This window comes from Pyxicephalus adspersus, chromosome 2, assembly GCF_032062135.1.
Source record: "Pyxicephalus adspersus chromosome 2, UCB_Pads_2.0, whole genome shotgun sequence".
Taxonomy (NCBI): domain Eukaryota; kingdom Metazoa; phylum Chordata; class Amphibia; order Anura; family Pyxicephalidae; genus Pyxicephalus; species Pyxicephalus adspersus.
This window is the reverse complement of record NC_092859.1, coordinates 103977720-103999161: the sequence shown is the minus strand read 5'-3', so window position 1 is coordinate 103999161 and position 21442 is coordinate 103977720. Positions and strand designations below refer to the sequence as shown.

At 34.8% G+C, this 21442-nt stretch overlaps 1 protein-coding gene across 1 annotated transcript in view; it reads right to left on the bottom strand.

The window, feature by feature from the left end:
* Window positions 1–1224: 1224 nt before the first annotated feature.
* RELN (reelin) overlaps window positions 1225–21442 on the bottom strand; it is a 232619-nt gene continuing 212401 nt past the window's right edge. Inside the window, exons 54-64 of the mRNA XM_072399046.1 lie at window positions 20456–20631; window positions 20208–20311; window positions 17910–18152; window positions 17638–17813; window positions 15881–15954; window positions 15472–15633; window positions 15008–15165; window positions 14398–14617; window positions 13797–13994; window positions 13533–13631; window positions 1225–2543 (exon numbers count right to left, since the gene is read on the bottom strand). Of these exons, the coding sequence (XP_072255147.1) occupies window positions 2447–2543; window positions 13533–13631; window positions 13797–13994; window positions 14398–14617; window positions 15008–15165; window positions 15472–15633; window positions 15881–15954; window positions 17638–17813; window positions 17910–18152; window positions 20208–20311; window positions 20456–20631 (1707 nt within the window). The 3' untranslated portion in view covers window positions 1225–2446. The remainder of the gene's footprint in view (window positions 2544–13532; window positions 13632–13796; window positions 13995–14397; window positions 14618–15007; window positions 15166–15471; window positions 15634–15880; window positions 15955–17637; window positions 17814–17909; window positions 18153–20207; window positions 20312–20455; window positions 20632–21442) is intronic.

Here is a 21442-nt window from a genome sequence, read left to right as displayed (position 1 = left end):
GCAGTCATTAATGGCGTGCCAAACACATCGAGTCACACAGTGGTGGAAATGGCAGATAGGGGAGAGTAGCCAAATTACAATATGAATGTGCTAGAAAGTGGAAGGTACTCATGAACAGATATGGGTTCTTCCGTGTAATACCAATTTAAACGTGAAATATAAATGTAGCGATAAGTGGGACTGTGAGCAAATCATGGGGGAGAAAAGAGATGGGCTAAATCAATCCCTCATTTTTCAAAGGGAACAAATTATTGCTATGAATAGACTAACAAAGGGTGCTATGTATGTATTAATATTGTGATGTTCATGTGTGGTGTGTGTAATGTAACTTTATAGACTGTTTTTAGGGGAGGAGGGGGGAGCACAAAGTAGTTGGCCTAGGGGAGGAAAAAATGTAAATCTTGCCCTGGGTTTGTGTGTTTTGTGATGATTTTTTATAGGATTATTAAGGAGCAAATTAGTGATTTGAAGAAAAAAAACTAGAATAAGAGAAAATAGGTATGAGCCTAATGTGTTCTAAAAGTAACATTTCTTATTGAGCAAACAGCATACCACCCTATGAACTTAACTGATATATTTTTTAACTGTAAACAATAAATTAGGAGGCTTCTTTGGTGCTATGGTTATCATAAAAATAACATAAATAATCTTCTTTCATCTATGTGCCCTAATGTGCAGTTACCTCAACAGCATACAGTCATGGAGATCCAGAAAATGTGTCCCATCAAGCTATTAGGAATGAAGGTTGAAAAATGGGGTAATTGAAGATTGCAGGACACAAAATCTGTATAATTTTATATTTGTGGCAACTCCTGCTTCTAAATCTGCTAGTCTGAATGCAGACTATGCTGCCACCTCCACTTTCAATGGTAGGAAATCCAGGACATTCCTCTCCTTGGTGATAATCCTGATGACCCAGGCTGTGAATGGGCTGTATTGGAAGCTTTTCCAGGTAGAGGAAACTGATGTGTTTAAGCAATGGTGATACCCAAGCTACAGTGGTGACATAAGCAAAATGTGATGATATCAACTCAGTATGATTAATAATAATGTAGGCTGATGTCTAGGACTGACCAAACCAAGTGTGGTCTGAAGATTCATAGTTATTTGCCAGATACAGATACACTAATAAAATATGAACAGTATGAAGGAAACTAATTCTTAATATCATACATTTTGTTTTAGAAATGTAGACAATTTTGTGGAATGATAGGAAGATTATAATAAAATGAACAAACATTCAGAACAGTTTATTTTGTATTAACAGAACAGACAGAAGGTTGATAGTTCCAATCATTATGCTCAGAGGATCATGGTATATACAGACAATGGTGTATGGAATATGAAGGCAAATACTGTCTTCGACATAGTAACCCCATTCAAAACTTAAGCCTTTCAGCTGATGTTTAGGTGGACATATAATATGACTTTGAAATACAGGTGAGAAACACAAATAATTCTTTTCACTGAGCCCATATTGCATTGGAACTGAAAATACTGTCAAATATTTTTTTTGATGTCCAACAGAAAAGTATAAGCGGCCATATTGCTGTTGCTGGTGTAGCTACATTTGCTACAGCAAAAGATTTAAAGACCTGCAATAGGGATGAACTACAAATGGAACACAAAGAACATGTCCACAGGCCACAAGCCACTCTAACATCACAGACACCACAATGCAGTTACTGCTGGGTTTATTGGCCTTTAACAACTAAATTTAACACTCTTACTGGCATATACTGGATGCCAGGCATTTGTTTAAGGCCTTTATAAGGGAAAACTTCAAGACCACATGTTCTTATCAACACTTTTACCAGTACTCTCCATAAAGCACATCAATAGGATTTAAAGTGTACAACAACTTTTGGTGAAATCTTACAATATAAGCCTATATGCACGGTTTCAGGTTTTATATGAGTGTACATTCAATGGCCCAAATATCACGTATGAGACTGAATTATAATAATTCGACAGATGTCGGCACATTGTTTTGAGGAGAGTACATAAAAGACAAAACATGATAATTTAATCTTAAAAAATATGATACATAGATGAAATACAGTGCACTTAAATATCTAAGTGTCAACATTTTGTTAAATACTGTAAATACTGCGCTTTTTTTCAAATGTTTCCACAAGTCCTTGTGCTTAAAGATGGCTTTCTGTTAAACAGAATACATTGCGGAACTGAAATACTTCCAATGAAACTGATATTACAACAGATCACATACTTTCACAGACACGTCAACATTATAACATTTACCGATGAGAAAGTAAGTAATTTCCCATTAGTTCACAGTGCGAAAAATGGAGTATGGTCAGTCATTTAGAAGGCTCTTTTTTAAGCCAATAGCAGAAAAGTCTTGAAACTGGACGCAGTGTATTGATTGGAGACAATGAAATGCAAAACACTTCACATGATGGCAGGAATTATACATGTTACTTCTTCATGGATACTGTCTCAGAGCCCTCCGTCTCCTGTTGTAGAAATGTCTGAGACCATGTTGCCGTGAAAAATTCATCATGTAATTTTGTTTGCGAGTGCTGTAAAAAGTAAAGTGAAATCATGATGGAGAGTATGCATTAAAAATAATCAATACACAGTTCTGTTCTAAATACATTTTTATACCATCCTAAAAAAACATATGAATCAAGACACTTCAAGTACGAAACCTTATTCACAATAAAATAAGAAAAATACATAAAAATTAACTGTAATTATAACTGCTTGTGTTCCTTCCAGACATTGAATGCAGTCATTATAGTACGTATTGTGTTGGTTTACACACAGACACATGTGATGGTCTTGTTTTCTGAATGACAAATCATGGTGGTAATACACTCAGAAAAATAACAGTTCTGAAATAACTGCAGATGTTTGCATATATAAAACTAGAAAAGAAGACATATGAAACAGTCATTTTTGTTCATGTTTTGCATTTATAGATTATTGAGAATAGGCTAAAAGTGGAACACATTTTCATCCCCTTCTAGTTCATAAATACTATTTTGTGTTGAAACCCAATTATACTTACCGTATTCTATGAGTTTTGGCCATGACCTAACAGACTTTTTATGTTTTAGGTGAGGATGGAGAAGATTTAAACATCATGGAATCCAACAAACTATTGGACTATTTGAAGATGGCAATTTCAAAATTGTACACTGAATGAACTAGAATATCACAGGCTGTAACTGTACTACTATCACCATTTTGGTGATAGTAGTCTTTGTCATCTTTGACAAGATTTATAGAAAGGAACATCTAACCATCATCCCTGGGCAGGTGGTGAGATGTGTCAGTGGCTGAGTGATCAGCTTCAATATCAGGACAATAAAGGACTCTTTGCAGGACATGATAATCAGGTCCAAGTTTGCAGCAACTGAAATGCCCTGGAATAGGGTTTCTCTATCACTTGAATGTATATTACTTATTTTGAAGCATTTGTGTGACATTTGTTTTATGTGCATTAGAGAAAATAAAAGGGTCAATCCACATTGTTGTATTGTTGTAACACACATTTTTACAACACACAATAGTGCACTAAGCTTTATAATCATTATTATTATCTTTTATCCTTTAATAAATGACCACATTATTCTGCAGCACTATAGTGCAAAGTGTTACATGTCTGTGGATCCTAAATGACACTTCAACCTATCTATGATAAAAAAACGTATAAGCAATTTTTACTGTGTTGAGGGCTTCTTACAAAATTCATGTGCTGTGCTCCACACAGTAAAGGATATTTTGCTGCATGTGTTACCCTGGTTTAAACCAGGTGCTAAGAGGGATGTGCAGTCCAGGCCATGCAGAGTAAAGGGTCACTCCTTTACTTCCATACTTTTACTTTACATGTTTATAACCTTTTGAAATCAAAACCTCCCAAAGGAACATTTTTTTTAGAAAACTAACAAAAAAACTTAATTTTTTTATGTTTTTATTGCTGCTCATTTGTTTTTTGGGTGTCACAGGTGCAGGGAGTGAGGTAAATTAATTTGGCAATGTTGCATATAAATACTTATATGGTCAGTTGATCTTTTTGCAGTCCTATATTATAATGTAATACAGACCCAAAGACAAAATAGGAAGGTAATTTTGTGTAAAACTGTAATGCTTACAAAGCTGAAATTAAATTCCCAGTGCTGTTATATATATATATATATATATATATATATATATATATATATGGTTTTGAAATCAGAATACAGTTTGTAGTTCAAGAACATGATTGGTATTCATTTAGAAGTAACTACAGGGGTACATACGAGAAAGGGACTGTAGGTTTGTTCTTAAGTTGAATTTGTATGTAAGTCGGAACAGGTACATTATTTTATTAAATGCAATTAGAACAGATGTTTGTCTCAACATGTTATTAGGCAGCATGGTGTCAGTTACTGTATAAAATGCTCACTGTGAGTTAATCACAAACAAAGCAAAAACAAAAAAAAACTTTGTGGAGCCTAGACATTCATTAACTTCTGGAGCAAGCTGTGCTTTGATATGCAAAAAGAAACAACTGCAGAGTTTGTCTTGGTCATTAAAGAGTTACAAGAGGCTGCAGAAAGAGCTCAGGCACCTAAAATAATCCACAACCTCAGCTGTGTTTAGCAAAAGATTTCTTCTGCAAATCATGCAATCTGCCCCTCCCCCCTTCAAGCCTCCTGCACAGGGCATATCTAGGAGGCATGGTATGAGGCATCATACCAGTGGGTGCTGAGAAGTTTCTGGCTTTGCCCCCTTCCAGATGAAACAGAAAAATGAGTGTGGGTGCATATGACAGCCTAATATCTTAGTATGTAACCGTGCAAATATCAGGTCTTTGTGATTCTTAAAACAGTTTTTTCTTTTAGTGAGAAGCTGTGATGGAAGAGGCACAAGCAAATTTTACCTCATTGGAGTTACGGGCCGTCATGAAGTTTTTGTTTCTCCAAGGAAAGTGTCCTTTCTGCAGCACTGTCAAAACCTAGATATCTCATTTCAAGACTGGGCATTTCACCCTTGAAGATGAGCCCCGCAGTGGGCGCCCCTCAACCTCAACTGACCCGGCAACCTGCGATGCTGTCCATGAGCTGATTATTGAGGACCGGCGAATATCCGCAAAAAATACTTGACATCTCACGGGAGCGTGTTGGGTTTGTTATCACCACTATCCTAGACATGTGCAAGCTTTCAACGAAGTGGGTGCTGAAATGTTTGAACAGTGATCAGAAGAAGGAGCCAGTTGAAGCATCCAAAGCCATTTTGGCCCATTTTGAAGCTGCACAGGACTTTTTGGCTAGGTTAATGACTGAGGTTGAAACCTGGCTTCACATCTATGATCCTGAAACTAAGGAATAGTTAAAGGAAGGGTGCCACATCGGGTCCCCGTGGCCAAAGAAGTTCTGAACCCAGAAATTGGCCAAAAATAGTCATGATGTCTGTTTTCTAGAACAAAGACTGTATTCTGTTGGTGGACTACCTACCTCAGGGCTCTAGTATTACTGGACAGTATTATGCTAACCTCCTGGACCAGCTGAAGGAGGCAATTAAGACGAAACACCGTGGAAAGTTGAAAGGGATCCTTTTTTTGCAGGACAATGCCCCTGCGCACACGTCCAACGTTGTGGCTGCCAAATTGAACACCCTGGGTTTCCAATTGGTCCACCATCCCCCCTACTTACCTGACCTGGCCCCTTCAGACTATTATCTGTTCCCAAATTTGAAGAGACACCTGAAGGGGCAACGTTTTGAGGACTTTTCTGATGTCAAAGATGCTACTGAGAGCTGGTTTGTGGCCCAACCAAAGGACTTTTATTTGAACGGTCTAAAAAAGCTCCAACTACGCTGTACCAAGTGCATCTGTCTTAGGGGGGAATATGTTGAAAAAATGTGTTTTTTCATGACTCTGGCTCTCTTCTTTCTGGGCAAAGCCAGAAACTTCTCAGCACCCCCTCGTATGTTAGATGTCCTTAACCCAAAAACTACACTGTATACAGGAGGCAATAGCATTGGGCAAGACCATTTTTACAGCTACGTCATGCTTGAAAGATTATTATATTAGTAATGCATCATTTTCTGTAAAATACAGAAATAACAGAAATTTAGGCCACATGGTACTTGTTTCACCTTACAATAAAGAAATTTGTTTAAATGCAATATATTCAGTTTTCAGAGTAATGTCACCAAAATGACACTGCTTTAATTTTGTCTCATTTGTTTCATGTGATGCCCCACAGAGAGCTAGCTTTGAGTGAAATATTGGTGACACATTTTCTGTTTCTTCAAGAATAAGTTTGCTTGCTTGTCATGTTTAAAAGATGCAATAGACAAAGAAATGTATAAAAAGTACATGTGCATGCACAAAACAATATGTACACAAGTTAGGCAGAAATATAATGAAGTAGTTGCTTCGAATAAGTGTATACAAATTCAATATTAATAGTTATAATATTATTACATAGTCACCTTAATATATGTTTGCAACACCCATACATTATTTGCCATTTATGTTCTGTGTTAAAGCTTGAGTCCTTTCAAATATTTTATTTTAGTTTTAAGTGGTTGATGTCCAGTGAAGTCACTTTATAGTTTAAATGACCTTGGAGAACACAAGTCTTCCTCTAACATCTGCATTAATTTTTCTTACCTTAATCTAAGCATTTTTACCTCTGAGAACCCCTAAAATAATATTCAGGTTTAAGGGAAACTTGTATAATCAACTAATGAGAAAATGCTATTTGCATTGGTTGTCAGTAGGGGGAATTGACCCCTTACAGTAGTAGTTGTCATCTTTACAGGTAGTTAAAAGGTTTCATCCAGGTGGCTCTGCCAAGTGATTGTTACTATACAGGCACCATTTTATGGGAGGTCATTCGCCAACACCTCATAGAACCCCTTCCACAGAACCCTGGATGAGAATGGCTGCTCTACGGTAATATTCTAAAGGTGAGGCCTAGTGTTTATTTAGTGTGTAATTATGCATGAAATATACTTGACATCCATGAAGAGATTTGTTAGCACTAGACACACAGAAAGACAGAACACTTACCTTACTCTATTGCAGAACCAATGAAAGCAAATAATGAAATATAACACAAGTTAGAAAATGCCTTTCAATGCATGCAGCACTGTGATTACTCATAAAAGACGGATGACGTTTAGAGGCAATAAACGATTTTTCATCTCTTATGAAAAGAGAAATTGAAGACATTATGGTTGTAATAAAGACAGCCATAAGATTTGAGACTAATGCCATGCAGTATTTCCTTACAAAACAGAGATGTACTAAACATTCATGAAGTAATGGCAGAGGTCTGTAGGTGAAAGTGAATTCCTGAATAATGTTTGCCTAAATTTTGTGTACATCTGACACATTAGTACTATAAACACACATTGCAAACATCCATATATACACAGATGTATCTCAAACAGGTTAAAGCTGTAAATTGTTAGAACTGTATGCACTTTTAGCAGAATCACATGACACAGAAACCAGTTTTCCACTAGGAACAAGACCTTGAACGCATTCAGCACAATTATAAGTGTCACATTTAAAAGCCATTGATATTGTTGATTAATTAGGGTTTTGACATATTGCAATGGATTCTGGATGCACATGCAAATATTGTGTGGTTTGTTTTTTTTGGTGCAAAGAACAACAAGGTGTTTAGGTAACACTTAAAAAAGATGATGTGCAAATGATGCATACAGGCAGTTCCAGCAATTAACAAGTGCGTATACATATATATAGTGGTGGTGTTAAGAAGGACCTGAAGTGTTCATCAAATGAATCGGCAGCTCTTTGCTCAGATGATTTTGCATACTTATGTAAAGGAGGAGCAAACTGGTGTTAGCTGTCCCATAAAACAATGGTCTGCAGATGATGAAAAAGGGGAAGTCTCTAAACTATAAAGACTGATCAGCACTACATTTACTAACCTCATGTATTATTTGAAATACACTATTCTGTTTTTTGGTGTTATCAATATTCTGCTTTAGCCAAAAGCAGGGAAGAGATAGACCCTCTGTTTTTTTATTTTTATATGTCACCTTTAGCATGATAGTCCCCAAATTACTGTTTTGTATGTTACATCTTGTTGTATTTTTGTGCTGGTGTGTAACAGTATGATAACATGGATGTTTCTTGTGTTGCCTTTCATAAATGGAACCCTTGCAAACATGTTGCCTCAAAACTGTAGCAATTGCACATAAAAATTGGTCTGTTTTTTCTTTTTGGCCCAGACTTTGACTGTGTGTGCCCAAACTATTGCATGCAGCGGTTTAGGCATGCTTAACTTGCAGTGCATTACAGGCGTTACCTTTAGGACACCTTCACAATGTGAAGACACCCTTAAAAAAAGCACATACTCCAAAAGCGAAAAAAATAAAACCAAAAAGCGTCCAACTATTGTGTTTTAGTTGTGCAGTGTGGTAAGAGGAAGGGAATTGTGGACAGCAGTTAGAAAATATTACACATAAGAATTGTCTATAAAAGAGGACAAGAATGCAAAAGTATAAGGATAAAAAATGTATACATGAAGGGTATTTTAGGTTCAAGAATTCCCGAACATCAAGAAAACAAGTGTAATTGACACTTTAGTTAAGATGCTGTAAAATAATAATGGATTTTATGGAAGATCTGCCTGTCTGTGCACAACATCTACTAAAGTAGGTAAAAGTATTTTATAGTGCATCAAGATCTAATACCTGTCTGCTAACAGTTGTGTGCTCCAGTCTGTACTGTAGCAGAATGTACATGTTCCCCCTTCGAACTTGAGAAGAAAACCTAGCCTTGTACATGCAATCCTATGAAGCCTAACCTTGATGCATTGGGTCCTAAAGAATTTAATTTCTGTTTTGTGGCCTATAATCTGAAGAAGCTTTAGCTGCACTTTGTGGTAATGTCATATGCCGCTGTAACCACTGACAATGTTTCCAATTTACTACAATTTTTACTGTGGGAATCAATCATTAAATGTGCAATACATAATAAATGTTTGTGCTATATTGTATGTTAATTCACAGGAATTACACACAAATATGTTAGCTGAAATAATGAATAATATAATAATGTAAAACTTCCTGTTGGCATTAATTAGTTATTTTTGTCTACATAGAGCAAAAAAATGACCTGCAGGAATAACTAATCCACCTATATGTGAAATCAATGTTTAGAAGCTAAAAGGTTTACATGAGAAAAATACTGAGAAAAAATATTGATTTTAACCAACTTCTATTGCTCAACGTATTGGCCCCATAAACCTTTTCATACATATACTTGTGCTTATATATGAGCTATCTTTATACTACCTGAATAAATCATATGTTTCATTTTATATCAGTATCAGATAGAAACTGAACTTCAACTTCACATTTGTAACCAATGATATGGATTTTAATTGTAATAATGGCTGAAATCCTGGCCTTGTGAAATATCTTTTTTTAATTTGGACATTTATGGTAATTATCATTGGTACTACTTTTTCTTACCACCTTCTAGCAGTGACCTCATTGCACACTAAATGTTGCTCATAAAATGACTCCTATCAAGTCTCTTGGTCTCTACATGTAGGATTACTCCTTGGAGTGACCAGCTGGATCTGTTCTGCACTGCTTATAACATTTTCAACTGCCATTGAACCAACAATTTAAATTATGACTTTACCCGAATATGTTTTGTTTTGAATAAAGTGTAAACCCCTATCAAGTTTTGCTGCTCTTTAGGGTTCCTTTAGAAAGGTTTTTTAACTTTCTGTACTGAGGAGAACCTTTAATGGGAGGTCAGGGAAAATCTGCAACAAGGAAACAAACAAAAAGTATTTGCCTACCTAATGTGAAAAAAAAATCACGTTATTAAGACAATTTATTATGCTATTGTTACAATCCTTCATCCCATTGTTTAATTTCCTAGTCCAGATATGTCTAATGCTGATATTCCTCTGTTTGATATGCTTTCTTTATATTCAGCTTTTGTTTATATTGTAATCACAAACAATAAAAGCACTATAAAACAAAATAAACAAAACATATATATATATATATATATATATATATAAATCTACGTTGATTTTAAAATGTTCCTAATCTGGGGAAAAGTTTTTCTACCACACAGGAAATAATTCTTTTGGTGTAAATGCAGAAATAAAAAGAGTAAATGCAGAAAAGGCCACAATAGGCATTGTAAATGTATTAATATGGAATAACTTACAAACCAAGTAGTGGTAGGTGGCCTGGAGGTTGTATATCTAAAGATGTAAAATATTCATCTATAATTTGCTTGTCCATTACTACAATAATACAGTTGAATCAATCACATCAACGACTATTCATCATTTCATTTGTAGTTATTTACCATAAATATCTTCTGTCTAGTTTAGAGGTATTCTTAATTGTGTTCATCTATAAAATAGGGTGTGCTGAACAGCCCAATTGTCATAGATTTTGATTTCAACATACCTTGCCACTAGATCTTCCTGTTCCTATGTTATTTTGTCTGATGTGTAAAGTGTCAACAGAGAATACAATGTTTACATTTATTTACAAGATTTGGAACAATACCATAGCATGTTTTCCTAAATGTGGAAATAAAATAGGAAGGGTACAAATACTGTGAAAAAATGTAATTCCATCCAGGTATTATTTCTTTTTAGGTTAAATAGAATAGTTTATGCAAATAATAACAATTTAAAAAAGCTGGAAGTTTAATTTGATTGTCCTGTTACATATCTATTTTTGTTAAAAAAAAGAACTATCTAAAATATTTCTAATAAAAAATATTGAAGAAAAGAGATTTCATTCTGCTTCACAATATACTATGAAATATCAGTTAATTTATGTAATTTATGTTCATAATGATAACTAATTTATATATATAATTATTCCTAAAAGGAAAACATCAGACGTTGAAAATATGCCATTTAACAAACCTAAGGCTGGCAGAGAATCAATACCAGGGTTGGTGATCATTATTGTAGCTTGATATTGTTATATATGTTCATGGATTCTGTTGTCCAGAATCACTGCACTTTACTTCCAGGGATACATTGTACAGCTTTATGGCCCTCCTGCTAATCTTTATAAATTCACTCCCTCACAAGAAGGCCAGTGATATGTTTTTCCCCTGCTCACCCACCACTAGCAACTGAATTTCACCAGCGTCCAGGCACAGTGAGTACACAACTCTATAAAATTACCAGAAGGTTCTTCTGCATGGTTCTGTCACTAGAAGTCACTAATGGCATACTTGCCTCTCTGTTATCAGCCTTTGAATACATGCACAGGGGTTAGAGCTGTGATGGAATGTCCCATTCATTACCCATCTACTTTGATTATGGTTAACTGAGCCCTACATTAACTTGTCCTGTAGGGCAAATGTAAAACCTGGATTTTTTGCCCAGCAATGTACAAAGCGTCTAAATAAAACATGATGATAAACATGTGATGTCACAGTCCTATAGTCCTTATTGCTAAAGAAAAGTACAAAAAAAGTTAGTTAAATGACCCTGGGTGTCATTCAGCTCTGGAGAGCATTGCTGCTTGATTACTGATTTTTAGCAGTAAATATTCAGAAAACAGTAAAGAGGAAATCCCGTCTGAAAATTTACTGTATACAGGCAGTGACGGGCTCTGCAGCCTTTACATACAGCGCTTTCTAATTCAAATGGAACTGGCTGTCTGTATTTTAGGTGCACCGCAATACAATCAGCAGCTGCGATTGACATCTGTTGTAGCAAACATGGTGTGTATATGACAGCCATATTTACAAATAGCTGCCTGCTGCAATGCCCTATAATAAGATCCAGAGACAAAATAGATGAGGCTGCTGTAGACTTCTGCTTTCCCACTTTAGCCCTTACACCTGTGTACTCTTAAGGACCAAAGCAATTTTTACACTATGGGCCTTTTTTAGCATTAACATTGTCATTACATAGGAGAACAAATATTTTTTTTAGAAAAGGCTTTTTAGACTTTAAGGCTATGTACACACTTCATTTGATTCTTGCCTGTTATAAGCTGTATCAGAGGACATCCAACAGACGATGAATGACCGCAAAAGACACAAAGGGAGGAGAGCACAGCAGTGTGTTGCTCACTGATTCCACCCCCTCCCCTCTCTATAGAACAGAATGGCACTGTATGTACAGCGCTGGTTCAATTACCTATCAGTCTTTAGTAGCTGGAAACGATTGTGAAAGATTGTTTCCAATGACAATATTTGAGTACGTAGCCTATGGAAATGTCCTAAAATGTTATTATTTTTTATGTAATTTAAAGACAAAAGATGTAAAAAAAACAAAAATATTTTTTAAAAATAAGTCAGTGTTACTATAAGTATAAATTGTATTATGTAGTTTACTTTATTTATAAAAACACTAAGTATATTGTGGCAAAATGGATTGCAACATTGACTTTTTGTTTTGCACTTTATTTTTGAACTTGGTTTGTTTATGCTTACACACAGGAGTGAATCCTGGGTAGAAGCTGTAAAAAGCTGTAAAAATCTTGTGTGAAAACATCTGTAAGTAGTCTTGGGTTGAACTTTATATCTTTCAAGCTGCATCTCAGTCAGGGGTCAGTTGTCACTAGAATGTTTTAGTCATTGCTTGCAAAAAAACTCCTATTTGGCCAGTTTTAAAACCAGTATGTTCTAGTAATTTGACACTAGTATCTTAAAGGTAACATACACCATACCCAATAAAAAATGCATAGCTCTACTTAGAAATGTAAAACTCTTGTTGAACATAACGTCTTAGTGATCGAATAAGACTTAGTGATCAAATGCCTACCAAAAAAAATCAAGACTTGCTTATATATAAAATCAATGTATAGTACAATTGCCATTGTACTGCTTTGTGTCAAAAAATGTAAAAAAAAATGTTCCAACGAATAGAGAAAGACTAAAAGATCAATTAATCCAAGAATCACACAATTCTTACCCAAGACTAACATACTTTTGTCTACCAGAATTTATGTGGGAAATCATGTGAATCTTGGTTGAAAACATTTATAAATAGACCCTTAAGATTATGGGCTATGCATCCATAGCCATCATTTAGATAAGTCTGATTGTTATTCTAGTTAAAAACTAACAGTATACATTTTATTATGAGGATGGTAGTATTCTAGTTTTTATTTCCCTTTCTAAAATGTTTCTTTATTGTTCTGGTCCTGGTACAATAAAAATCTGCTTAATTATATTTAAGAGCATTCTGTATTCTGCTCCTCTGCTTCTAGTCCATTCAAATAACCACTGGAACCCTATCTAAGCTCAAAAAGTGTGGAGGCCCCTATACAACAACTCTAAAAATAAAGGAAGAGTTCCGTTTCCACATGAGAACTCTGGCACTAGTTACTTGTCATATTTTCATACCAACATGTTGCCATAGGAGAAACAAGCCTACGGTATAAGTTGTGGTAGAAGACACAAGAGTAAGAAAATTTGTGAAAGGTGGATACTTACATATCCACACAGACAGATGAATGGATTTTTAACTCTAGCGATGGAGTTGGAATGTTTCTATTTAATGGATGTGAACATAGCAGATACTCACAGTACAACTTCTACATGGTCCAAAGCCCACTGATCATGACCTGTTCCATTATGACGTGGCTGCCACCAGCGCAGTAGGACTCCTTTCATACGTGCTTCCCTGTAACAATGGAAAAAAACAATCTTCTCAGTCAACATACTTTCTAAATCACATTTAAAAGTGTTTTCTAATATTTTTTGTTTCTTGCACTTAGTTCAAATTGTACATCCCCACATTTCATATAATCTCTTTATCAGCACATAAACACTTATTTATGATACTTACAGTGGAATATTGTAGGACACTCTTTGTGCTTGTATAAAATCTTTTGGCTGGTGCTGGGCTATAACTTGCCATGTTATGCCATTATTGACACTGTATTGTAATAGTACTGCTTTATCTACAGTGTTGGGATCGCTTAGGTTGGTATTGCAGCTCTCAGTCTGGGCAATGCTTCCTATTTGAAGCACAAACATGATTTTGCTACAAGGAAGACAGAAAGACATAGTAGGACCTTAAGCCATGATAACAACAGATCTTAAAAATACACAATCTTTTTTCCATAAATTTACTGTTGTGCTGCACCCCACAAAAAAATTCACTTACACCGTCTCATCCCTGTTAAAATTACACACCATCCCAGGATCCTATGAAATTTATTTTTAATACATTTATCATATTGATGTTATATAACATTAAGTCAGACTGAGTCAGTGGTTTGAAATACATTGCAAAATGACTAATTTATTTAAGCAGTGTAGTGTGCAAATTTGGACATTTGTCCCCCCTGCCCCTAATTTGCTTTAAATCTGCTAAAGGCAGTAACTGATTAACTGACCTAAGACCACTATTACATATTTTGCGATACTAAGCAGTTAGTATTTACCTTGCTCTTGTGAGATCAAGTGGTTTTGTAATGGCTTGTCTTATTTGACACCCATTGAAGTATAAAGAGTCTCCATGAGCATATGGGGAAAGTTGGCCACATCCATTTCCAATTACTCCTCCTTGAATATTTTCCCAGTTTATTTCTGTCACCTTTTCAGATTCAAAATTATCTTTAATGTAGCTTGGAAGGTCATGGGTAAATACGGAGCAGTCATCACCTGTAAGAAAAGTCTTTTTATAACACATCCTGTAGAATGAATGAATTGCAATTTTTAACAAAACATAAGTCCTAGAGGGCATATGACAGGTTAAGGTGATTTAATAAAATACATACTGAAGTAAGATAAATTAGCCTCAGCAAAAAAAGCTAACAGGATATTTGTTGGTCACGTAAAGAGCACATAAAGAATAAATGTACTAGGCATATTTATGATGCTACTTCAGCATTAAATATTGACATTGTTACTAAATGTAAGCAGTTTGTAGACATGTAATTTTGTCTGGTGAACATTAAATCTTTTTCAGGACAGGCAGACTTCTAGACCAGCCAGACTTTAAGATAGATGTGTGCATATCTTTGTGTGTTTTCATTATTTCACAAAACATACCCTGGAATCCCTCATCACAAATACAGATCGCTCCAGTAGTACAGTATCCATGTCCACTGCAGAGCTTAGGACAGGCTTCTCCAATATAGACATGATCCACCGCCCAGCTCTGTTTCTCTGTCTCATCACCCTTCTGAATCCAACGGAATTGGGTAGAACTGAAAGAAACACAGCATGTTTTTTAATTTAAACAGTTTTTATTAAACATTTTTCATGTAATAGGAAAACAAAACATTTTATACTGTGTGTGAGTAAGCTTTGGGTGGGACAAGCCCCAATCCCAGATCCACATCTTTTCTGGTAGCCCCATCTTTTTTAGCCTCAGATGTGAACAGAGCTTTATAAATGCTAGATCTGATAAAACCCTTACTGTTTAGGTTGCAACCATTGTTGAGATTACATCAAACATCAAACAATCATAAGAATGAATCAGGCATGTTTTATGTGAACACAGGTCCACATACCTGGAAGAAACATGGTCTGGTAGCTGCAATGTTACTCTTTTCCACACTGAGCTGTTGACAGAGTTGTAGATTGTGGCTTCATGGAATTGGAATGGAGAACAGCCAACACTGTTTGATGAGGAAGGAAGGCATTGTGTCTGAACCAACTGCCACAAATCTGTCCTGTTAAAAAACAGTTAGAAAGGGGAGAATTCAGCCAAACAAAATAATACTGAGATATTCCAAGCAGACTAACATAAGTTCTCTCAAATAAAAAGTCCTTATCATATCATAATCATGTTACCATATAGGTCATATACCGTGTATATCATATTTTTATTATTGAAACACACAAACACACACAAATACTGGTGCAAGATTTATTAAGTAAACCACTATAAGAAATATGCCACTGTTAGTTGTGTCTTACCTTGCATCCTTTGTGTACTCCAGCATTACAGAGTGACGATCAATGCATGTATTCACTTCACAACCAACCACAATCTGAAATAGTAAGTTTCAAGTTTATTGAATACTAAAACATTAAACACTATTTAAAATAATGAAATAAACACTGGAAAAAAGGAAATAGCACTGCTCTATAGAAATAAACATACAGTTTTATGTTAAACTAACTAAAGGAAACAGCTAACAATAAAAAGTGTATGTTTGGATATTTTTTTAAGTTTTTAATAAAGTTGCTGCTTGTGTACCATAAGGGCAATTTACCTTCATCTAATGTCCTAGAGATGCAAGAGAAAGTAAGCTGAATAGTCCCAAAGTGAACAAGATTTCAATTTTAGACAGTTGCTCCCACTGAAAAGTTTCCCAGTGTTTTGTTTTTGGAACAACTTTAAAACTTTGCATTTCCCCCTACTTTCTTTCTCGTGACAAGGGTGCCCAGTACAAAGACAGTAGTTATTCTCCACAGTGGGTACACAGATAGCAATAAAAACTTGACAGAAGGAGCCTGATTTAAACCCCCTGGCGGTCTAATTATGTCAGTATTTTTATGTCATAAAAACATGAAATTTGTTGTTTAATATTTTAGGCCTGTAATTCTTAGGAATAATTACCGGGTATGATAAAGTTTGAAACACAAATCATGAATTATAATATAATAAATAATTATAAATAATTTTGTAAAAAAAATTATAAATAACAAACTTTATTAAAAAATTATTTATTTTTTTAAAATTTATTCAAACCAGGGTACAATAATAGAATAAACTTTTGGATTGTTTTATTTAGATTTATTTTTTATAACTTTATCACTGTGATCAATGTTTTAAAAGCAGATTACAATGTAATCTGCTTTCAAATTTTCCCGCCAAGCCACGCCTCCCCAGCATACTGATGCTTCAAGCATCACATCGATCAAGCCCAGGATGTGATGCAGAAGCTGGCTGGGGATCACTGAGGACGCCGCTGGATCGTGGGGAGAAGGTAGGATTTTTTTCCTACCCCGAGTGTGTCTCGGGGTTACTGCTTTTGGTATGTAAAAATCACCTTGAGCCACACTCGGGATTTCCGCCAAGGCAGTTAAAGCTCTCCAAGCTGGAGAAGTTACACTTTCATTAGTGAACTTGGGTTCATCTGGAATGGATTTCTTAAAAGTCATTTCTATTTGTTACCAAATGTTTTAAATCCTGGACCAAATCCATTCCAGGTTTGCTGGATCACCCAGGTTCACTGATAAAAGTATATCTTTTCCATCCTTGGAGAGCTTTAACAAAGCCCAATGTCTTTGGTTGTTTCAAAAAGGTTGTTTTAAAACTTTTGTACTGCTATTTACGAACATTTATTGGTAAAAACACTACTAGTATTTCTAAATACTGTATATGTGAAGCCCCATTGCCACATCAAGGTGTCTCTAAATGGGATGGTCCTTCTCTAATTTGCAGGATCACTCAAACTAGGACATTATTTGTGTATGTATGTATCTATCTGTTAGTACAAGCTACATTCTTTGGCAAACATGCTTTCAGTTTACTACTGACTGGCAGGAAAGAATGTTGAGTGTTTTTTGTATATACTTAAATTGCTTTAAAAAGCAAATGATCCAAACAGATAGCCAGACCAGATTATTCCTTGACACTTATGTTCATAAAAAAAAAAAACAAGGACATATCACATTACAGTTTATTGTAAAAAGAAATTGCAAATACTTGCAAATAAAATGATTACCTTGAATTGCATCATATAGCCAGGCTGTATAATGAGCTCCCTTGAGGAAAGTATATTGTGTGTTCTGTCTTTTTTCTTGTTAGGCCAGTAAAGGTGAAAAGATGGGTTGCTACAGAAGCCAGCAGTTCTTACAGCATTAGGATAGAAATTCCAATGTTCATCATGGGATGTACCTTCTGAAAAGAAACAAAATATCAGTTTCTTTCTGATACAGTACCTCTGTCTATTGAAACATTGATTACAATCAACCAAATATTGATTGATCAGCATACCATCATCAAATGTGTCCACAAGCTGGCTAGGATTGATCTCAGCTCCTCCAATTAATACATTATCAAGAGCCCATTGTGCACGATCTGGTCCGGGTATCACAAAACTGTTACTAACAGTAAAAGGCTGCCACCAGCGTAAACGGGTTGTATTAGTCTGGGCATGCTCTGGTAGTAGGATGTAGTCATATCTGACATCCATGTATTTTTGATAGTCCATCTCATGCAGCAGTGTCCAAGAGATACCTAACAGAAAAGAACAGTGAAAATATTATTATGTATTTTTTGCATATAATGTGCAACACTTTGTTATTTATTTGCCATAAAAAGCCACTTCTCTTTCTTTTTTGTACTGTATTGAATTTTTTGATTAGGCTTGGCATATCTGTGATAAATTTGAGTAGGATTCTCCCCCCCCCCCCCTTTATTCTTGACATATTTCTAAAATAATATTATGTATTTTTTGCATATAATGTGCTTCAGAATTGGAACAAAGCTATGAGGAACTGTTTGGATGTCATAGAATGCAATAAAAATGTAACTTAAGTGATTAAAGTGATTTTGTTTTTAGGGTGTTGGTAATAGTCATCTTTGACACAAAAAAAATATTACAAAATTTTAAACATATAATATAAGCAACTGCAAGCAGTTTGAATAACAAATAATTCCTGGAGTTGTATTACTCACTCCTCAGATGTATTTCCCATAAATCAACTATGCAAAATGTCAATAAGCATTTTATTGTTTAGTAGCTGAATTCTAGCATTACCTACCTTTACATGCAGGGATGGGCCCCTGTATCAGAGAACAATATCCTGCCTTTAGTTTTTATACATATGAGTTTAGTATACCATATTTTAGATTGATATTGCTGAAGAAATGACCCTCATTCATTGTTCAAACCTTTGTTTTCATAATCTCTACTTACTGGATGTAAGGTGTGCAATGTATGGGCACTAATTAATTTGATATAAGATGCACTGGGATTTTTTTATTATGCATCTAAATATATATTCTCCTGTTAACAACTGATTCAGTTGTGCATTTTACATTAAACTTTACTGACACTGGATTCATGTTCTTATTTTTTGTTAGTTTTTTTTTTGTAAAAACAGGTGTATGTATTAGGTAAATCAATAAAATGCACTTTATATCTTGTTTTTGTTATGTTTCTGCATGTTATCTTCAATTATCTTTGTTTTGTAAAAATTAGTATTGACGATTTTGTTCTCTATGTGTTCTGTGGGGGGCACTTAACCTTGAATTCACCACCACAATATTTTGAATAAAGCACTAAAGCTACTATCAGGTGAGATCCACTTCATCACTCTTATATCTACAAAAATGCCATGTATTTTGAAATAGGTTGTTTTCTTTCCAACTAGTTAAAGCACCTTTTCCCCCTCTCTAGTAGTGTCTACTCTACCCTTTTTCTTATTTACTTTCTTTATCACTTCATTCTTCATATATGTCTGTTGTTTGTTTGGTTATATGGTTAAGATATGAGTCACGGTGCTGCAATGCTCAACCCCTAGTTTTTACTGTTTGTAGTAGTTCCCCGGATATGTGGGTGTTTTTATTATATATTACAATGGGAAGTGGCGGACCACTTGACCAGGGCCATTGAGCGTGGAGTCAAATGTATGTATACATTCAAAATGACCATTATCTATGTACTATTACCATTGTTACTGTCTTGTTTCTTTTTGTTTTGTTATGAGAAAAACCTTAATAAAAATATTGAAATACAACTAGTTAAAGCCAATCTAAACTCACCAATTAAACTCTTTACAAAAAAAAAATCACATTACAAATATTCAATAAAATGTAATAAATCATTAATCAAAAATATCAATGTTTTGTGCAGTGTTTTCTACTACTAATGCATGGACAAGTACAATTAGGTCATGCCTCTAGTGATAAATTACATAGGCCAGGGTGTTTATATGTCAACTCTAAAACAAATGTTTAGGCCCTCAAAGACTGGTGTTATAGCTGGTCATATGTGCAGCACCATGGTAATTTACGATCTAAATACTGGCTAAAATAGTATCATACTTAGTGTATAGTAAGATAATAGGGTTTGGTTCCACCTAAAATCCTAAGTGCATCAACTTCACATTTTTTGGCTAATGTATTTTAAAATTCACTGTAATCATGCATTCTAATGCTTTTAATTCCCAAAAATCCACTGTAGTCCAATTATGATGTTAAAACTGTATGTTTATGCTATTTATTTTACTTCTTTATATTAACTCTAAAATTAACAAAGAACATGAATAAAAACTATTGCCACCATACCTCCATCAATAGAGTAATCTAGAAGAACACCTTCTTTCCTGCATGTGGGTCTATGGCAAGATGTAATGTTTTCACTTCCAATCCTTGCCCAGTATTGCACAAACCTAAAACAGTGTACAGTCAAAACACTTTCTAATAGTATAACTTTTTAATAGTTCTTAAATAGAGATAATATACATATTTATGATAGTGTACATTGCTGCCATGCTTAGAATCACAAGGTAAAAAAGTAATGGAGTGAAACCCACTTTGCTCCTCTCAGATCTAGGTCCTGAGTCACTGTTTGCCGTACTGCGGCTGAGCCAAAGTAAAGAGCAGTATCCTCAACTAGGATTCCACAGTCGATACATGTTTTCCCTCCTTCCATTAAAAACCATGAGTCTGGTTTTAGTTCATCATTGTCAAAACGCTCTTTCAGGAAGGCCTACAAAACAGTGTATACATTTACTTGTAAATATTCATTCAAATTTTACATTAAAACAGATAGTAAAACAAAGTGCACAATAAATACTGGAATATCCAACATTCAACAAAAAAAAGGCACAGATTATAATATTTATTATAATTATTTTATATGGTATGGAAAATCTTTACCATAAAGGACAAAGGTAATGGGAGATATACATATATATCTATTGTACAGGAAAGAAGGAATGGGTCCTGGACAGGAAATATGTATTCTATACACTTTAATATATATTATTTGCTTTTCTATCAAGGTAAAGGTTTGCATTTCAAATTTGGAAAGAACTATTCTTTGGACAAAATAAACAAAATACACTTTAAGACAAAAATTTTTTTAGTATAGATATTAAATTTACTATTTGAATATTTTTTATATTATATAATATGATTTCATCTAAAAAAAATAGTATGTGCACATCTGGTCTCCCATGTCTTAATGGACAAATGCCTCTTTCTTTCCTTGGAGTGGAATATCTTGAAAAATGTGTTAGGCATTTTGTAGAGTAGAACCACATTTACTACTCAACAGCATGAGTAGTATACAAACAATAATTAAGTTCTTTTTAGACTTTAGCACTACTTTTAAGTAATAAGCATGCATTGTTTTACTTGTTCATACACTAATATACATTTGGACTACCAATACACAACAACACAGCCAAAAAGGTCCATGCACTATTTGACTGATGCACAATACACATTTGTGATGGGCTGCAATGTGGGTACGGGTATTTTTGTCTGCCATTAAAAAATTACCTGCAGTACCCTTT